This window comes from Lepidochelys olivacea (assembly GCF_965140295.1).
Source record: "Lepidochelys olivacea isolate rLepOli2 genome assembly, chromosome: 11".
Lineage (NCBI taxonomy): Eukaryota > Metazoa > Chordata > Testudines > Cheloniidae > Lepidochelys > Lepidochelys olivacea.
In genome coordinates this window covers 71,098,834-71,115,917 of record NC_140421.1, presented here as the reverse complement: position 1 = coordinate 71,115,917, position 17,084 = coordinate 71,098,834, and the positions used below count along the sequence as shown (strand labels likewise).

The window sequence follows — 17,084 nt, the reverse complement described above, 5'->3', positions numbered from 1 at the left end:
TACATAAGCCAGGATAATATTTTCTTTATGCTTTGAGGTAAAAATCAATGAAATGCAAAGCAATAGCAAGATACTTTGATGACAAAAATACCAAGTTGATATGCCGGGGCTCTGTGATAGATTAGATAGATTGGGCACTCTGTTTCTCAGCCTCCACAACAGAGCTAGTTTCAGCCTATCCTAACCCTTTCCCCCTTACCCTCCTATAGACTTCATACACCCATCACCACAAAGCATTTCATTCACATTTTAATGTTCATTACTCCAGGCAGCATGATCCCAGTGAAAGGTTCCCCCCTCTCAAATCAGATTGAATTTGAGCACGTTCAGAGGCCATCAAAAAGTCATCCCTTTACAAAGCAAAGCACTCTGGGTAAAAATTTTAAGAAGTGTCTAGATGACTTAGGTGTCTAAGGCCAATGAAACATTCTCAGCAGGATAGGAACCTCTCTGATCACTGAAATAAGTTTCCAGCATGTATTTAATTCACACAAACATGGAGGGCAATAAGCCCCTGCACTTTTAAAAACTTTACCCTCTGTCTGCATGTGACCAACATTGCTCATTAAAATGTGATTTAAAGCCAAATGATGTGTGACGTTAAGGGCCTGATCCTGAGAGACACACAGCGCCTCTCAAGGTCAGGCCCCAAATGAGGCGGCAAAAAATATACAGGGTGTGATTCACTACTATGTGACTTAGACTATGTCTACACCGCGCACCTTTCAGTGACACGGCTGTGCTGCAGCCATGCCACTAAAAGGCGTGCAGTGCAGCTGCTGTTTGTCGGCTGGAGAGCGCTGTTCACACTGATGCTTTTCATCAGCAAAACTTTTGTCGTTTGGGGTGTGTGTGTGTTTTTTCACACCCCTGACCGACAAAAAGTTTGGTTGTTCACGTTCCAGTGTAGACAAAGCCTTAGTGGAGGCACACCAGCATCAGACTGGACTAACGCAGTGCTGAATTGGGCACACACACAAAAAAATCACACCGTACACAGTTGTTCACATGAATTCTTAGTGTAGCTGCACTGACTTCAGTGAAGTTACCCTAGGGAGGAACATCACAGATTTTGATACAGATGGATAAATAGAACAACCCAACCTTGCCTCCTTCCCAAACCCAGAACCATTTGTTCATGTCAGGGGATGCGATGGTCCTTTAAGTCCCCAATGGAACTAATTAGCTGCCTCCCAGGGTTCAGGTCATAGCTGCAGGTCACCTGGTCCTTAGATCAAAGGCCAACAAGCAGCTAACTGCGGATACAGCTCTAGCTGCTTGCAAGGAGCAGGTAGGCACCTGCACAAGGCCCCCAGCTCAGGGGAGAAGGCCCTGGAAAGGGGCCAAGCAGCTGGACATGGTTTACCTGTTTAATTTATCTTGGGCTTTTTTTTGTTTTGTGAAAAAAAATTGACATCCTGCTGCAGTTTGAGAGCTTTTATTTGATGCCCTACCTGGCTTAGAGTTTACCAGCTAGATGCTCCCAGCTCTGTTGGTTCTTCCTACACGTGTGAGCACAGAGTAGCCCGTGTACATGGGACAGAGTTCATAACTCAGAAGCCTTCTAGGGCCAGGTTAAGATCTAGGGTAACTCCGTTTTCTTCACTGGAGTTACCCAGAGGAAATGTTTAGTCCTCAACATGTAAGTTAACTGACTACGTGTTGGCAACGTATTTAAAGTTTGTAACCTGCTTTGGGTGCCGTATTCAAATGACGAGTTTCTTAAGAAAAGGATGTAAATCTACCGCAAGAACTGTTCCCCTCTCAACATGGAAGCTAACAGTCACTATTATCATGCTGGGGAACATTTTCCAAAGCGCCTCTGTTGATTTAGGCTCTTCAGGCCTGTAAGCCTGTGGGACTCACCCCTGCGGCGCCTTCTGCTGGGGTCCTGGGAATTAGCTCTACTTCCAGCCTTGGAACACCCTCTGCAGGCCGGTGTCCCATTTACGCCGGGCCCCCGTGTCCCTCCCGGACGCAGTACCCCTTGTATGTTGGGGTGCTGCACCCTGGCAGTAACCCCTCACTTGCAGGGTCTCCCCTCCCTGGGGAACCCCCACCCTCTATCCCTACCTCGCCTCAGTTGTAGGCTACTGCCAGTCACCAGCTAGCCCCCGCGCCCTGGGGCAGACTGCAGTATGAGCCACTCATCACAGGCAAGGTTGGGTTTGGACCTGCTGCCTCTGTCTAACGTTGGGCTGTCCCCTGCAACCCCAGTACCTGTTGGGGCTAATACTAGGCCATAGCCTGGGGCTTTCCTGGCTGGAGCTCCCCAGCCCTGCTCCAATCTAGGTACTCTGCTTAGGTCCCTGCAGCCAGGTCCCTCCCTCTCACAAGCTAGAGAGAGTCGCTTGAGCCTCAGCCCAACAGCCCCTTTATAGGGCCAGCCGAGTCTGCTTGGGGTGTAGCCACAGCTGAGGCTGCCTCCCAATCAGCCCAGCCTAAGGCTCCCAGCCCCAGCCCTCTCCAAAGGCTGGCTTTTAACCCCTTTGGGCTGGGAGCGGGTGACCGCCCCGCTACAAACCTCTTGTTGAGGTTCTGGCTGCACTTTTCCCCACACTTGTTCCTCTTTGCACACCCTATCCATGGCCACATGAAGTCGCGAGATCTCCTCATCAACCTCCTCCTGGCTCTGGCCAAAGTCTCCATCTACAATACCAGGAGGAGGATGTTGGACGAGGGGGTGCTCTGTGACTGCAGGGCCTATTTCCGTTCCTCCCTAGTTTCACGCATCCGGGCAGAGTTCCACTGGGCAGTGTCCGCTGGCTCCCTTGACAGCTTTGAGGAGCAGTGGGCGCTGTCCAGGGTTCTCTGCTCGGTGTCCTCATCCGGTATCCTCATTTTGAACCTCTGACCCTTACTCCGGTCCCTGTTTTTCATTAGTTGTCCCCCGTAATCAGTTGGTCCCTGGGTCCAGTGGTCCCTCCCGCTAGGCTGGGGGAGGGGTCTTTAGCAGTGGGTGGGCTTGCGCCCGCCCACCTCCTGGGTTTTTCCCATACGACCCTGCTACAAGGCCCATTTTCAAAAGTGACTTAGGAACCTTCATCTCATTGCAAACTAGTGGAGCTCAGGTTTCTAAGTCCACTTTGCAAATCTCCAGTGACTTGAAAAGAGGCGTAAGTCACTTCTGAAAATGGGACTTCAGAGCCTAAGTCACTTAGGTGCTGTTGAAATTGTTACCCACTGTCACTACACGTGAGGTGAGTGGGGCACTGTTAGCTTGTTGTTCCTGTTCCTACATTGACTAGAACTGCTCACCACTCTCTCAGCGGCCAGTTGAGTACTGACATCGGCCTTTTGAAAGAGGCTTTGTCCTCCCTTCTTTAAAAGAAACGTGTGAGTGAATTTAGTGCTCAGGCAAGGTGCTGGGTGGCTGGCCTCAGAGGGCTAATTCCTCTGCTTAGTTACAGACCAGGGATAGTACAGGCAGTTACATTGCAAGTTTCAGCCCTCACCGCCCCACCACAGCCAAAAGGGTCACTTCAAAGGGGGCTAAGAGAGCAGGTCAGTCTCTGCTGAGATGGCCAACAAGGATGCCAGTGCTGTGATATGAACTCCTGTCCGCTGAAAACTTGCCTGAAACCACCAAATCCTTTTCACATAGGCCACTGCACAGCCCTGGGCTGCTAACTGCCCTCAGCCATTACTGGCCTGGATTAGAACTAGCAATCAGTTGGCCAACCTTACTGTAGCCCTTTACCGATCCCCTTGGAAAAGGCTCACTGGTATTTAAGCTGGCTAACTGCCTCTGCCTCTAGCCAATGCGTGAGACGGTACCTTCCCGAAGGCCATAGGCCAGATTTTTTGGGAGCCATGGTTCAGCAATGTCTGCACTGTGAGATGTGGCCTCAGTTGCTGCTTGAAGGCTGCGGTCTGTAGGATACAGGACAGGGGGGAGACTCCGTTGTAATCAATGGCATTCACATCCGCTTTATTCTGCAGCAAAAACTGGACCAAGCTGTGACTGGCATTCTTGCAGGCTTTGTGGAGTGGACTCTTCTCCTCTTCATCTGTGGTGTTGACATCTGCTCCGTACTTGACTAGCAATCTGCACATCTGCAAGTAGCTTCCTTGCTCCGCTTGTTCTTTTGCCTGTCCACAAGTCACGCTGAGTGCCGTTTCTTCCCGACTGTTCTTCCTATCCGCACTAGCGCCGTACCTCAAGTACAGGAGAGCATGATCATAGAGGCCATGTTTAGCTGCTATGTGAAGGGGTGTCTCCTGTGTCTCTTCACTTGGTAGATCAACCATCGCGCCATACTTCACCAGAAGTTTCGCACATCTGTAATGAAGTGACACGGCCATTTACTGAAGGAGAAATGGAAGCTGAGTTGTTTGACTTGGTTATTATTGGGCCATCTTTGCCACCTCCCATTAACGAGACCACTAAGATTAGAGAAAGCTCTTGGGTGGCCCCCACTGACTTCTGATGGGACTTGTGCTCCTAATTCACTTAGGTACTATTGGCATGATGGGACACTAGGTTGAAGGAATGGAAACAATGTGGTTAAGGCTGGGGTGCCCACCTGGACGGGGTGCCGACGCTCATATGAGCAGCCTTTATTTAAAAATGAACTGAAATGTACCATAAATTGTGTTTTCTTTAAGAGCAATGCACAGAAAAATCTGCCATGTCTGCCTGAGATGGTGGCAGATGCAAGGCAGCCAGCACATGCTGGGCCACCAGAAGGGGAAAAAATGGTGTGTATGCTGTTTTAGAAAACACTCTTAACCTGCTACTTTTCGCCAGTGCAGAAGAAGTGAGTCTTTTGGCGAGTTCTGGAGGAGGGAGTGGGGGACGCTTGGCAAGCCAGCGCTGTGTGGGCATCCTGTGTATTGAGGGTGGTGTGGAGGAGCAGGGGGAAGCATAGAGATGAAACTGGAGAAAGGAACAAGGCGGGCATCCTGGGTGGGCTGGGATGTGATCTGAGAGGAGGTCTGAGACAGAGTGGTATGTAGGGTCTGGAAAGGGAGAACAAGAAGGTTAAGCTTGATGAGGCAAGGAAAGGAGAGACAATGGAGGCATTAAACGGGGGTAGATGCTGTGGTCAAATCAGTGGGTGAGATAACTGTGTTTTGAAAGGGGTGGTGGCCAGGACCGGGGTTCAGAAACCGTCCCACCCAGAATAGGGAGCACAGCTCCAGGCTGCGTCATCACATTGCTGTGTCCGGAAGGGGCTCCACACACAAGGGAGCCTGCTCAGAATAAGCACGGAGGGTGATGCGCAGGCAGAGCTCTCGGAGCCTGGCAGACAGCACGGCATTGGTGACTTGACCTTGAGGCAAACACCCCGTGGCCCGGTGTAGAGCGCCCTCTGTTCTTCAAACGGGCTGTTAAAAGCTGTGAGTCATCAGACCTAGGAAGTCTCCTCCAAAGACATCCAGTTTCCAGCCCCCTCTGCTGGGCTTTTCAGGCAACCACTCGGGAACGCCAGAGAGGGAGCCTGAAATGATCCCAAAGGCTCTGCATCCTGGCAGGGATGGCTTCCTTGCTTCCCTCTCCCTTATCTATCCAAGGTACTTACATGTCCTCCATCCCCTCAGCGTTTAAAGCATTTATCCTCACAACACTCTCATGTAGTAGTGCAGAGCTGTTATCCCCAGACAGAGGGGACCTGCAGCAAGGAGAGGCGAAGCGATGGCCACACAGGAAGGCTGTAGGGGAGTAGGGAATTGGACCTGGGTCTCCCTGGCAGAGCTACCCAACAGCTGTGGTTTCCCTGCAGAGCCAGCTGGTCAGCGGGGGGTGGGGGTGGGGACAGCAGGCTGCAGTGCAGAGTAGGGGGCAGACAGGAAGCTCATCAGCAGATGAGCAGATGGGGAGGGAGCAAGATTCTGGCTCTCCCTCCCCAGAAAATACTCCACAGGGAGAAGGGGGGATCCCCTGGCCCTGCCAGAGCTTAGGGGAAAATGTCTTGTTGCCTCAGGCAAGACAGGAAAATCAGGAGTGAGGGGGGAAGGTGAAACTCAAGGAGGAAGAAAAGGAGGACTTGTGGCACCTTAGAGGCTAACCAATTTATCTGAGCATAAGCTTTCGTGAGCTACAGCTCACTTCATCGGATGCATTCAGTTTTTTTCCACTGAATGCATCCGATGAAGTGAGCTGTAGCTCACGAAAGCTTATGGTCAAATAAATTGGTTAGTCTCTAAGATGCCACAAGTCCTCCTTTTCTTTTTGCAGATACAGACTAACACGGCTGCTGTTCTGAAACCTGTCAAGGAGGAAGCAGGAGCATAGGGGAGGGGGGCGTTAGAGAGGATTATGGAAATGTGGTCCTGCATATTCACTGAGCATGCATATTGGGGTACTATTTGCATAATCCTCCAAATCTGCAGCCTCATTAACACTGGAGCAAGGTGAGAGCAGCTCGCTTCCTGCATGCCATGACTGTGCCTAGCAGTTAGCTAACCTCTACAGCTTTCGGGACTGTGGTCCACACAGCCACCCACAAGTGCTTTCCAGGCACGGGGAGAAAGGTGGTCTTCTTTGGCTTATGTGAAAGAGTCTTCTATCCCCAGCTGTTTAAAAGTTAAGGCTGTGACTCTGGCTGATTGCTGTAAGTGCAAACATTGGGCTAAGGTCCAGAGCCTTGTCCACACAAGGAGAAAGGAAGGGCACTGGTTGGAAAGGTTCACACTCAATACCAACCCCAGGCACTTTACAAATGTTGAGTGTAAGTGCCTGGTTGCAATGCCTTGGGCCATGATCAGGTCTGGCTGTGTCAGTGTAGGCTGCTGTGGTTTCTTCTTCATATGGATGGGGAGCCACAAGCAGTAAAGCAACGATGCTTCAGCCAGTCCTCCCAGTGCCACCCAGCAAGGGCTCTGGGCACCACATAGTAGGTGCTCCTGGAGACCCCGCGTCCACTGGTACAGGCAAGGTTACAAGGCGGGCACTGCATGTGGATGTGCCAGAAAGGTTTTGTCAAAATCAGTGTTGCTCTGGAGACACATTAAACTATTGCAAGGACACATGAGACAATCAGCCAGTTCACGCAATCAATGTGTCTGCAGTCATTTCATCTCTTGGTGTAGATAACAGCCCCGGAGTGTTATGCAGACTATCCATATAATCCAACTCTTGTCTGACACGTATGCCTTAGGGCAAGGGTCTGTGAGTAGGCGGTAGGTGGGAGGCAGTGTGGAAAGGCAAGGTTCTTTATATAGATGTCAGCTGTAAGTGAATCAGGGAATGAGTCTCAGCTGAAAACATCAAACCCACTGTCTGGGCCTTGGCTGCTGGTGATCAAGGCTGTTCACGCTGGTATTGAGCCAGAATAACTAGAAGGGAACAAAACTTCTATAGCTACTTAATGCATTGACTTGGGCTGCTTTGAGACACATGGGGTGCTGTACATGGGCAGGTTTGGCATTAAAAATGCTTTCTCCACCCATTTCTGACAGTGCCACTTAAGTGACCAAAACTATCGCCTATGCCTTCTCCAAGTTTCAGAAACTAGTAAAGTGCTGAAACATATTCCCTGGCTCTCCAAATGTAGAGTAACTTTACTCACACTAGAATGGTCTATTTGCAAATTGTTGCCAGAGAAATCTCTCAATAGCCTTGCATCAATGGGAGAACAGATGTTTAAATTGTGAGGTTAAAACTTTGAGTTGGAAGAGAATTGGGGCATGGGTGGCAATTATCCAACAAGAACTACTCTTCCGGTTTGTTGTCTTCCTTGGTCAAGCTCTGCAGTCTTTCCTGAGTCCCTCCTTATTCAGACAGAAATCCCACTGATGTCTATGGGAGTTTTGCTTGAATAAGGAATGTAGGATTTCACTCCTTGTGCGTACTGCAGGGGAACACTTCCTTTCTTGGTTCAAGCCCACCGAAAGGAGTGTATTTTGTGAGCAGTGTACCGAATTGCTTGCTACCCAACTTTGGGGACTGTCCCATGTGGCAGCACCTGCCATTTCAAGAAGAACAGGGTTTGTGTTTAAACAAAAACATTCCTGTAATACAAATTATCTTGGAAATTTGTAAAAGAGTGATCTCAGATCAGGGGAGGCTGCCATGAAACCTTGGCCATTAAAAGGACACCCCCCCCTTTACAATATTCTATTTACAGCACAGAATGCCTTCTGACAAACAGAAGGGGGTTAAAGATAAACAGTCCACACCAATGGTTTCTTAATGCAAGTAAGTGAATGTGATAAGCCAGTCTAAACGAATCAAAATTACTGCTACTTTTTCTACTAGAAGTTGACGTTGTAACCATTGTAACGGTGACATGGTGGCAAAACAATGTCAAATTCTGCAGTACATGCAAAGGGCAGTTGGCACCCATGCCAGTACAACTGGCCATGCTGTGATTAGGATTTCTATTAGGTAATGAGAGGAGGGCAGCAGGGAGGAGGGGAGACTCACAGGTAATAATGCAAGACCTTGAAAATATTCTGGGATGTAGATTTCATAGTAGAGACTGATGTGACAGTACTGGGCTCAGCTGTACAGCAAGCCCTATCTCACGGATATTGTCCACCTCTGATTTATTTGGTTCTATGTAGATATTTACTCTCCTTTGTGGCTTGGCCAGTAAAAATCCTGTCTAAAGTTTCTTCTTATGTATACTGTGCACCTATTTTGCTCAGATATGCTTCTACAGAGTTTAGTGATGTTCAGTGCTTATATTTAACTGAAATGAACCTTGCTCAGGTCCAGATTGACTCATGCAAACTTCAGCAGGTTTTCTTCCCCCTAGCTCTCCTTATACATTGCCATTTGGCTTTGGTGCCTAGAACAGTCTGAGTTGTAACCATGTTAAAGACTACCAGGTGCCTAATGAAAAATCTGTTTGGATACCCTTCTGACAACATGTTATGTAGCTACTTAATTCTTCTCTCTTCTCTAATTTTTCTTTCATTAAATGGTTATATTTCCATGGAAGTTGGAGGTAAGGGCTAGATCCCCAGCTCATCCAAATTGACGTAGCTCCATTTGGCCCTTTGGTTGTGGAAGATGACCTGTAAAGGACAAATGAAAATCAAACTAACCTCAGTACTGTAGTCTTGGTTTAGGAAAGCCCGTAAGCATATGTGTATACCACTGTTTGGTGCATGTTATGTGTCCCCCTCTGTAACCAGTTCACAGTCTGCTACAGGCCCAGGTTCTTTAGATCAATCTGTAGAGACTCAAATATTTAGCTCTGGAGGTCCCTGGTCCAATCTCCACTGTTAGTCAAGATAGTGGCTATCACATAGCAAGGGCGCATGGGGACTTGAACTGCTGTGGGCCTGAGAATGAGTGTCTTCTCTCCAGAGGAAGCATGTAACCCACTGGTTAGTGTACTGTAACTCCTCACTTAAAGTCGTCCCGGTTAACGTTGTTTCATTGTTACGTTGCTGATCAAATTAGGGAACATGCTCATTTAAAGCTGTGCAATGCTCCACTATTACGTTGTTTGGCTGTCTGCTTTCTCCACAGCTGGCAGCCTCCCTATGCCCCCCCCCTTCCCACAGAGCCTCCTGCCCGCCGGCAGACCCCATGGATCAGTGCCTTCCCCCTCCTCCCCCTGCCTCCTGCCGGCGGTAATCAGCTGTCTTGAGGCTTGCAGGAGGCAGGAGGGAGGAGCAAGGACTCGGTGTGCAGGCTCCCCCTCCCTCCCCTGCCTCCTGAACACTGCAAACCAGCTGATTGCCCCAGGCAGGAGGCAGGGGGGGAAGGAGGGGGAGCCTGCATGCCCAGTCCTCACTCCTTCCCCCTCCCTCCTGCCTGCTAAACGCTGCAAGCCAGCTGATCGCCCCCAGCAGGAGGGAGGGGGGAGGAGCGAGGACGCAGCGTGCAAGGTAAAGGGGGAGGAGGTGGGGGGGAGAAGAGGAGGGTCAAGGGTGGGGGCTTGGGGAAAGGGGTGGAGTGGGCGGGTTGAAGGTTGAGTGATGATGATCCTGACAGTGAACAAAGCTCCAAAGTGATTAGGGGAGTTGGTCATCTAATGACTTGCTATAAAGAAATTTACAAGAAAAGGAAAGGAAAGCAAAACAATGTCTAGATGTTTTTTTTGAGTTCAGAAAGTTCAGCAAGAGGAGCAGCTGGACAATCCACCCTCTTCCACTGTCTGACTCCACCACCTCAACCAAGCTTCTTACTCAGGAATGATGATTGTAGTATTAAATTGCTTGTTTAAAATTGTTTAAAATGTATATAATGCCTTTTGTCTGGCAAAAAAAAAATTTCCTGGAACCTAACCCCCCCATTTACATTAATTCTTATGGGGAAATTGGATTCACTTAACATCATTTCACTTAAAGTTGCATTTTTCAGGAACATAACTACAATGTCAAGTGAGGATTTACTGTACTATGTACCTGCCTCTATGCCTGATCCACAGAGGATATGTGTCTGTTGAAGCTCTCAGCTTGAGGCTCTTTCACTCAAGGGTTGGGACTTGTGCTTTCTGCTCTGGCGGTTCCATAGGCACTGACTTCTGCTAGCGCCAGTGGGTGCTCGACCCCTCTCAGCCCCCCGGCCCTGCCCCCATTCCAACCCCTTCCCCAAATCCCCACCCCGGCCCCTTCTCTTCCCTGCCTCCTCCCCTGAGAGCGCACCAATGTGTGGTGATTGGTCCATGTAATCAATGTATATTCGTAGCTAGATGACAGGGCCTGTTTGCTAGCTTCTCCTCCTTGACCTCTAGGTTATGGGTGCTGGTGGATGTTGGTGGCCTGACACATACAAGGAGGTCAGAGTAGATTGTCTGGTGGTTCCTTCTGGCCTTGTACACTAAGACTCTATGACACTGTTGATCACACACTCCTTGAATACTTGTGCTCTTTTGGCTTTTGTGACTCCTTCCTCTCCTGGTTTTCCTCCTACCTCTCCAGTCACTCCTTTAGTAACTATTTTGGTAATAAAGGTAAGTAACACATAAGACTGTGGGGAAGTAGATCTGGTCAACATTTTTTGAATCATAGAATATCAGGGTTAGAAGGGACCTTGGGAGGTCATCTAGTCCAACCACCTGCTGAAAGCAGGACCACTCCCCAATTTTTTTTGCCCCATCCCTAAATGGCCCCCTAAAGGATTGAACTCACAACCCTGGGTTTAGCAGGCCAACACTCAAACCACTGAGCTATTCCTCCCCTCAGATATTGACTGAAAATATCTTCCACTGTGAAAATGAGGTTTAAGTCAAAAGGAAGATTTTTGTGGGAAAATGTCATTTAATGCAATGTATGCAGTGCTGTTGTAGCCATGTTGGTCCCAGAATATTAGAGGGACAAGGAGGATGAGTAATATCTTTTATTGGACCCACTTCTGTTGGTGAGAGAGCCTGGAGAAGAGCTCTGTGTCAGCTAAAAGCTTGTCTCTCTCACCAACAATAAGATATATTGCTTCACTCTCCTTGTCCCGCTAATTGGAGGCAAGGAGAATTTTCATTTTGTTTCTATTTGAAAGTTTTGTTTAGGTTTTTAAAGATCAAAACATATTTGAAATGTAGAATTTCAATCTCCTCTTTTTGACAAGGTGCAATAACATGAAAAATGTCAAAGTTTTCTTCCCTCAACACACTCTTCCTCTCTTTCCCAAGCTAACTTTTTACAGCTTCTCCAATGTTGGAAAAGTTAGACAGGGAAGAGGATGGAAAAAATCAAGGAAAAAGTGGAAAAACTCAATGACATAGTTCATTCTGTGGTGAAAAAGAAAAAACAAATAAAAAATTGGATTATTTTAAAATCCAAAATAAAAAAATCAAACCATTTCCAAAAATTTGCCACAGAAAATCAAAATTTTGAATGGCAAATTTTTGTTTACAATTTTTTTTCAGGGGAAAAAATGGATTTTTTGTACAGCTGTATTGGTAAGAGTAAATGTTTTCCTCCTGCTCCTGGTCCTGCTATTGTTATCCTGATCCATATTAGATAACATCCCTTTCACATAGCAGAGCTCAGCATCCTATTTCTCCAGTGGTTACTGTTACATCTTGCCTTTAAAGAAAACTTGTGTAAATTAAATCAGCCATTCCAGCTAATTAATGTAACACATATGGAGACATCTAGGATGGAAAGTCAGGGTAAATGCTCTGAGCTCCCTGACAGAGGAGAGGCTTATCTGACTTTTATTGGTGGACATCTGTCAATACCAACTCCAAAATTCAGTGGTTTGGTGCTCCTGCTTCTTCTGCGAAGGCTTGTTTTAGCCATTGAGTTGACTACATCACCTGGAACATCTCTTTGCTGTGTACTGCTGTTCTCAGCACAGAAGCATGGACAGGGGCTTTCTGGGTGCTCTCCAGAAGCATAGGTAGTATCCTTCTTGGTTTTGTTCAGGTGTTTGCTGTTCCTCCTCTGGGACTGATCTCAGGAATCGTTCTGATGTAGGACCTTGGTGCACAAAGTTTGTTGGAGACTCTGTTTGGAGTCTAAAATTCTTTTTTCTCCAGCAAGAGGTGGGGGTTAACTATTTGGCATTCTTGTAATATTTCTTCTCTTCTAGTTTCCTGTTGCAGAGCTCTTTGGAAACTTTTTTAGGGTTAATTATTTCTAGCTCAAGGGCCTTGTTAGGCAGAAGAATAAAAAACCTTAGTGCCAGTCTATGAACTGGTGGATCTCAAGGCGTTGTGAAGCGTATTGCAATATTCCAGCAATGCTAAATATGGGTCCCCTGAATTTGACAGGGATATTTAAATGATTGTTTTTGCTATTTGTAATGATTCTTACTATGCACAGTCAAATACATTAGCAGAAGAGTATGATGTGGTGTGCTTGAATTGATATTTCAAAAAGAAAGGCTAAAATGAGCCACTAACTAGTTGTGGGCCATTCTCTACTAGCTCACCAGGTTTCCATGAGCAAGAAGTGATACACGTGCTCTTATAGCACTGCTACATGATATGTCTGTGCAACAGCTGAGTCTTAAAAATGACAGGTGTAGTTTGTTACAAAGGGATTATCTTTCCCCTTTAATTCAGGTAGCCCTTCACCAGCCTTTGCCCAAAAGCCATTTGAAATCACATGTGGTTTCAGTGGATATTTTACATTCTGTTTCCTATATGTGCTGAAAATTTCACACATGGATCTTAAGTAGCAGCACCCTCTACCCTTTTGATTTCTTGAAAACATTATTTCATGGAAAACTTTGAAGCATCAAAATCGCTGCTTCCAGGTTGCCGCCAGGTTCCTTTTCAGACTGAGGAATTCAGGTGGCTTAACTTGCTCTCTTTGTGCAAAGATTCAGTTTACTTCTGACACCATATAACAAGAGCATGAGACCCGCAGGGGTGACAGTAAGAGACTGTGTGTTATTTTCTCGCCCCAGTACCTGGTTAGGGTTACAACAAGGTGGGACCCTGTAACAGGGATCACTGTTCAATGACTACTACTCCACTCTCCATGGGGGTTCCCCATGGACTCTTCCACTGGCACCTCTCCCTCCTCCCCTTTATAGACCTCGGAGTGATCTTCAGCTCATATATGTTGTCAGCTACCATATACATGCTGATGTCCCTCAGATCTGGGTCTCCACTCCTGACCTGTCCTCACCTATCCATATCCACACCTCAGCCTGTCTCTCCAAAACCTCCCCTGTGCCTTACGATTGACTTCAGTTTAACATGGCCCAAAACTCACCTCCTTATCCTGCTTTCCAATCCTTTCCCACCATCTCTGTCACCATCCTCCCCCGTTGCTCTCAGACCCATAGCATACAGGTCATCTGTGATACCTCCCTCTTCCTAGGCCCTGTGTATAAATCGTGATGCTTCTCCCTTCTTAAAATTGCTGAGACCTGACAGCCAAAGCTGCCATCCAGGCTCTCACTATCCACTATCTTGTTGGCTACGACATCCTGCTCCTTGGTAGAACCCTTCACTAAGACATAGGTACCTGTCCCAAGTGGCACAGAGTTGTTTGTTATTTACTTATCATTGGGCCAGGTCAACAGGGAAAACCCTTACGAGATTCACAGGAGGCGAACAGCCCTAGGAGGTTTCTCTTCTGGATTTCCCTGGTATTATCCCGACTGCTGGGAGAGGAGCATAGGGGTGCTGTGGGTTCTGGAAGGCTGAACCCTTTTCAACCATGGGGATCTCCAAAAGCCACCATGACAGAGGAGCTGCAGCTGATTGTGATGGCACCAACCATCAGCTGCAATTGGCAAGGCTCCCTACTGCCATGGGTTGGGGTCCCAGAACATTAGTACCACACAGAAACCTAGGAGGAGAGCTGGGACAGGGGCCTGGGAATACTTGCTCCACCCTCTCCCATTGCTGGCTTCCAATCCACGGAGCTGCTCCAGAAGCACATCTGTATGAAGCAATGGGATGGAGTCAGGCATTGCCACAGCAGAATCTCTCTTCTCCCGTCCATGTAGAAAGCAGGAGATGTGCGAATGGAGGGCCTAACTGCATGCACAGGTTCACCTGGAGCACACCAGCCCATTGCTCACCCTCATGTTCCTCACTGAAAACAATGGATCTTTTCATTTCATACAAATGTGTCTCCACCTCGGTCTGAAGCAGACAGAAATGTTCCACAGATCCCAGTAGTTCAGCACCAGCACACCCGACTCTTTCCAGGCTCCTGTTTTTATTTTCTCCTGGAGCCACTGACAAAGTTTAGAAGCAAAGAACCTTTTCTCCCCCTCAATTTTAGTCTCTTTAGAAGAAAAAAGGAAAAATCAACTCCATTCTCCTCTTTTTAATCATCCCACCTTTAGCAAAAGGGAAAAAAGGACCGAGTGCAGTGAATTTAGCGACTCGTCTTACCCCACCATGTTAATTATCTCTGCTGTAAAAAGGAGGTCAAGGAGAGGAACTCTCTACTAAATAGGGCGATGTTGGCATGCATGGCTCCTAAAGCGAAGAAGGTAAGAGTGAACTTTACTGGAACTTTTTTTTTTAAATCTCTTCAAAAAGCTCCTAGATTAAAGCTCTGATATGCTTTTTTTTTGGGTTGAATTCTCATGGATTCTGAAGCTCAAATGGCTGGAAGGAAGCCCAGGTAATTTTTTTTTATCCCAGTCACTCAGAGGCTCAAAGGTTTTAAGTCCTGCCCCCATGGTGAATTGCCGACTATATGGGAATACAGAAGAACCCGACACATAGGTGTTCTGGCCATTGTTATCAAGAGGGAGAAAAATAAAATAGCTCTGTATGTAGGTCAATGACCTGCTCTTTACTGTCAGTAAAAAATTAAGGATGACCTAAAATCTACTACTCAAAACCAGGGACAAGTAGTCTCTCTTAATCAGACGAAATGTTTATGTTACCAAAAGCTTGACCTCCTCAGTGTCTAACTTTAGCAAAAGTCTTTGCAATTGAAAAGCAGTGGTCGAAACCTCAAAACCTGTCTGAAATGTCTATTAATTTTTGATCCTTCAAGGTAGTTGGCTTAGTTATTGTAGAGGCGCCCGGTAGCGCTGCTGTAGTTAAGGGTCTGCCAAAATTTCCATTATAAAGCCCCAATATTCAAGGGCTTATAACTCAGCTGTTTCCACATTGCCTCTGTCTGTAACTTGGATTACAGGTTGGCAGCTCAAATGCCATTTCACCCCTGCCTCCCCATTCCTGTAAAAACACGTATATCAGCTAAGGCTGGAGAGTGACTAAAAGAGCCGAGCAAAAAATCCTGTGTGGGAGACTTTTATATTTTATGCCAGCAAGTAAAACTGTCACCCTCCTTCCCATAATTTTTATGGTATGGAAGAGTGAATTTGGTGTCTGGGCAAATAAATAGTTTTGATTGCAAGGCTGTGGTTAACAATTATTTTAGGTCATAGGCTTGTGGACCAAGCTTTCTCTTCCAAGAGAGAAAATATTAAAAGGGAAATGTAGGGATTAATCCTGCTCTGATAGAGATGAATGGGGGAGAAATCAGGTCCTTTATTAGCAATTGTGGCTCAGTGTCACAACACAATATTCATCCAGCTACCCTCTTGGAAAATCATTTTTGCTTTGTTTGTGTCACACAAGAGCTTCCCTGCATCATCAAGTTGTTGTTCTATCTACCCATGTATTTTGGTTGAATCATTAGTATCTTTTGGTGCTTTGCAAAGATTCACATTTATAGGAAATGCTTGAGAGATGTAGTTTTGAAATCTGCCTCCCCTGAGCGGATACCTTCTTTTCTTAAGAGCCTTTCTCACACACCTGTCCAACATGTGGCCCATCATATTTGTGTTCTGTAGTGTTACCCCAGACTCTCAGTATAGTTTTGTTTAGCGTCTCTATCTGTCTAACAGGAACTGGTTTGAAGCCAGGATGGCACTTTATTGAAACTAGCAGGCAACAAAGTTCACTACACTTGTAAGCATTGTTACCAAGATATCAAGGTAGCCTTGCTTTTTAAATAAAAAGCTTTCCAAGTTTTAATGATTCAGACACTTTAAGTCATACTGGGCTGAAACTTGACATAGATCACAACCAGGATGAATGTTTCTTTAAACATTTATACCAGCGTCTTAATCTATTCTGCTGTAACACGTGGCATGTGTACTCTTCCTGAGGTTCCAGACATTACTTTATTGCTATGTCACACTAGAATCAGTATAGTATTTGTTGCAAGACAGAAGGGGCTGCAACCCTGACGAAGTGGGTATCTCCTTCTACTCACAGGGCCTCACAGAAGCTAAGGGAATTCGCTCCCGGAAGAGGACATGCAGAGTTTCCATCACCACACCCCTACGGGAGATATTGCAGCAGAGGGCTGCTTTAAAACCTGCCAGGACCCATAGGTGCACTACTTGCAGAGACTACCCTGCAGATGCACTGAATCATCATCATGTTCCATGGTATCCTGGCTATACTCTCTCCCTGGTCATCACCTGCCCCATTGCTCTGCTGATCCCCTGCAGAGCGGGAGTGGGTGAGGGCAGGTATTGTGTCTGCTTTCCACAGTCACAGCCTTCACTCTGTGGACTTTCTGCCTCTGGGGGCTCTGGGCAAGTGGCAGAAAGTCCATGGAGGGGAGGCTGTGTGATGGGTGTCTGCCCCACACAAACTCTGAGGGGGTTAATGTGGGCCTGGAGGGGCCCATTAACCTAAGATTGCTGCACCTAGAGGCAAACTACTTACCAATGGAACAGCCAAGGCTTCCTCAGCAGTGGCCTGCTTCTACCTTGCAGCCAGGTGGCGCTGCTCGGGCAG

At 47.1% G+C, this 17,084-nt stretch overlaps 1 protein-coding gene across 1 annotated transcript in view; it reads right to left on the bottom strand.

The window, feature by feature from the left end:
* ASB18 (ankyrin repeat and SOCS box containing 18) overlaps window positions 1-17,084 on the bottom strand; it is a gene marked incomplete at both ends in the record, with an annotated part of 33,687 nt that overhangs the window by 4,694 nt on the left and 11,909 nt on the right. Inside the window, one exon of the mRNA XM_084643330.1 lies at window positions 3,778-4,282. Within this exon, the coding sequence (XP_084499456.1) occupies window positions 3,778-4,282 (505 nt within the window). The remainder of the gene's footprint in view (window positions 1-3,777; window positions 4,283-17,084) is intronic.